This window comes from Haemorhous mexicanus, chromosome Z (genome assembly GCF_027477595.1).
Source record: "Haemorhous mexicanus isolate bHaeMex1 chromosome Z, bHaeMex1.pri, whole genome shotgun sequence".
NCBI classification, from domain to species: Eukaryota; Metazoa; Chordata; class Aves; order Passeriformes; family Fringillidae; genus Haemorhous; species Haemorhous mexicanus.
The window spans coordinates 87,762,095-87,765,370 of NC_082381.1; the positions used below are offsets into that span (position 1 = coordinate 87,762,095).

Consider the following 3,276-nt stretch of genomic DNA (forward strand, 5'->3'; position numbering starts at 1 on the left):
CGGAGGCAGCAGCAGCTGCAGCGGCGAGGCGGAGCGCGGCGGGCCGCCGCCGCCGCCTCCGTGCAGCTTGGCCAGGCTCTCCGAGTCCTCCTTGCCGCCCACCGGGCGGAAGGCGCTGGAGTGGTGGTACCCGCCGCCCGCCTTGCGCCCGCCCGCCGCCTCCAGCAGGTGCGGGTGGTGCGGGGGCACCCGCCCGCCCCCGCCGCCGCTGCCCCCGTCGGAAGTGGCGGGCGAGGCGGGCTCGGCGCTGCCACCGGGGGGCGACTCGAACAGCGGGTCCCGGGCGGCGGCGGCGGCGGCGGCGGGCGCGGACGGGGGGGCGGCGGCGGGCGGCGTCCCCAGCCCCGCCGGCCCCGTCCCCAGCCCCGCCGGCCCCGCCTCGCCGCCGGGCTCCGACAGGTCCAGGAAAGCCTGGCGCAGCAGGCCCGCCCCGTCCCCCCCCAGCGAGCATCCCAGGGCGCCGGGGGGCTGCGGCGGTGGCTGCAGGTAGGTGGGTACCGGCAGCCCGCCCGGGGTGCGCGGCGGCCAAAACATGCAGAAGGGAGGGTAGAAGGCGGCGTCCTTCCTGCCCGGCCAGAAGAGCCCCGAGAGCCCGCCGCCAGCCGCCGCGGCCCCGCCGGCCTTGTGCGCGGCCGCCCCGCCGAGGCCATCGCCGCCGCCACCCTCCTCCTTCTTGTGGCAGAGCCCGAAGGCAGCGGCGGGGAAGCCGTAGGGGTGCGGGAAGAGCCCGCCGCAGCCGGGGAACTTCTGGAGCATGCCGCCGAAGGAGCCCTTGCTGGGCACCGGGATGACGGGGTAGCTCCGCGGGCTTTTGCCGCCGTGCGCCGCCGCCACCGCCTCCTGCAGCTCCTCATCCTCCTCGAAGCGCGGCCGTTTCTGGTGCAGGTCGGGCGGGGCGGCCAGGAGGTGCGGGCTCAGCAGCCCGCCGCCCACCACCGCCGCCGCCTTCACCGAGCCCAGCGGGTGGCAGGCGGCGGGGGCGGCGGCGGCGGGGGCCGGCGGGGCGGGCGGCAGGGCGCGCTTGCGGCTGCCGCCGTTGAACATGGCCTTGACATCCTCCCAGGCGAAGACCAGCTCATCCTGGGGGCTCTTGTCGGTCAGCTTCAAGTGGCGGCGCCAGGAGTTGAAGTTGGCGGCGTCGGGCTGGGTGTACTTGGCGTCGGGGGTGCGGTGGGAGTGGAAGATGAACTTGTTGGGCGAGAAGTACATGCTGCAGTAGCTGCACTTGATGCACTTGGCCCGGGAGCTGTTGTAGCGGGCCGGGATGAAGCTTCCGCGGCATCCCCAGGCGCACTCGTGGGATACGTCGAAGGCGAAGTTATCCGGCAGTTTGGGGGGCCGGTTCTCCCCCAGGAAGGACTTGCAGAGCCGCTCTGCCTCCCTCTTGGTGATCATGCCGCAGCGGCGGGAGGAGATGGGCATGGCCCCGGCCCGCCGCAGGATCTCCAGCTGCACCGGCGTGCACTGCACGCAGGTGATGCCCAGGGCCACCCGCCGGTTGTGGATCTCGTTGTAGCTGAAGTTCTTGAGGAGGGTGTTGGAGATCTGCGCCAGGCACAGGCGCTCCTGCCCGTCGATGACCAGGGAGACGATCGGGATGCCGTAGAGGATCACCTGCCCCACCTGGTTGGGCTTCATGGCGGCGTGGCCGGCCCTCGGCTGGTTCATGGGGTCCGGCGGGTACGCGCTGGACGGCGACGGCAGCAAGATATCGGTGGGGCCGGGCAGCGGGCTGGTCGCCATCGTCTCAGCGCCGGGGGGGCTGCTCTGCTCTAGCTGCGGGAGGAGAAGGGCACAGAGACACAGCGCCGTCAGAGAGCGCTCACAGGGATGGAGGGTCCCCGCCGCACGCACCCCGTCCTCCCCCCGCTCCTCTGGTCTGCCGGCATGCGGAGGCGCTGCCCGTGGGGGGTTTGCTCAGCGACCCCGACTCCCCCAAACCTCCTCTGTCCTCGCCGGGGGTGTCCCCGGAACTGTCCGCCCCCGCGCATCCCGGGTCTCCGACGAGAGCATCCCACCGCGGGTGTGGAGATGGCGGCACCCGAGCGAACCGTCCCCGTTTGGAAGAATCTCCGACCCCAAACACGCCGCAGGGACCCGTGTCCGTCTCCTCGCCCTGGAAACCCGCCGCCACCCGGGACGGCTCCGCGCGGAGCCTCCGCGGGCACACGGTGACCGAGGAGGGGTCCCCTCTCCTCACGCGCCGCGACGGGGAAAGCCACGGAAGCGGAACAAAAAGCCCCCAAAGTTTCGGTGCTCCCCGCGGCTGCCTGGGCATCCTCCCCACCCGGCACCCGTTACCTCCGCGGCCGCTCTCTGGCCGTGCCGCCTCCGGACCTTCCTCCTCCTCCTCCTCCTCCTCCTCCTCCAGCAGCCGCCGGGAGGGAGGGAAGCGCATCCCCGCGCCCGGCGCCGCGGAGCCGCGCGGCCGGACAGAGCCCCCCGCCCCCGGTGCGGCCCCCGTGGGCGCTCTGACGTCAGCGGCCCGGGGGGGCGGACGGGGCCGGAGCCACCGCACGCCCCCCCAGACGGTGGGAGGTGAGCGGGGCTGGGGGCGGCTCCCCCATCCCTCTCGTCCTCCCTCCCTCCCTCCCTCCCTTCCTCGCCGCTCTGGGAGGGGATGCGGGCGCCCCGACGGGGCCCGTCCTCCCGCCGCCGCCCCCCGAGCACTGCCCCGCTCCGCGCACGGTGTCCCGGGGAGAGGCTGGAAGGGTGGAAGGTGGAATGCGCTTTGGCTTTTTTTTTATTTAGCCTTTTTTCGCCTTCCTCTCTTCCCTCCGCCCCTTCACGGTCTGAGACAAATCGCTTCCAAGAAAAGGAATATTCTCCTTATGTACCCCGCGTCTTTTCGGAAACGATGTTTTTTAAGGGGTCGGGAGAAATTACAAGGTAGGGGAGGAGAAAGAGAGGAAAAGTTGATTTCTCGCCACAACCGTGTCCGCAGGAGCACGAGCAGCTTCTGTATCCTCACTGCCATTCCCAAATACACCGGAGTCATTCATCAGAACCACTTTCACAAGCGCCCGGGCCCCGATTCTCGCTCCCACAAAGACCGATACTGCTCAAATATGTTCTGCTTGAGTTTTTTTAACTTTTCCCCCTCCCCCCAATTGGTTTATGTCCCCAGCTAAGGAAAAAAGAAAACAAAAAACCTCAGCAAATAGGCTACAGAACGGTGGCGTGTTTCTGCTTTTTTTTCTGCTTTTTTTCGTTTCTTTTTTAGTGAATGCAGTGAACAGAAAATGTAGAATTTTTTTTTTTTTTTTTTTTTTTTTT

At 69.1% G+C, this 3,276-nt stretch overlaps 1 protein-coding gene across 1 annotated transcript in view; it reads right to left on the reverse strand.

Moving 5' to 3' along the window:
- SKOR2 (SKI family transcriptional corepressor 2) overlaps positions 1-2,193 on the reverse strand; it is a 27,286-nt gene extending 25,093 nt beyond the window's left edge. Inside the window, exon 1 of the mRNA XM_059836669.1 lies at positions 1-2,193. This exon is cut by the window's left edge and continues 465 nt beyond it. Within this exon, the coding sequence (XP_059692652.1) occupies positions 1-1,743 (1,743 nt within the window). The 5' untranslated portion in view covers positions 1,744-2,193.
- Between the last annotated feature and the right edge of the window lie 1,083 nt (positions 2,194-3,276).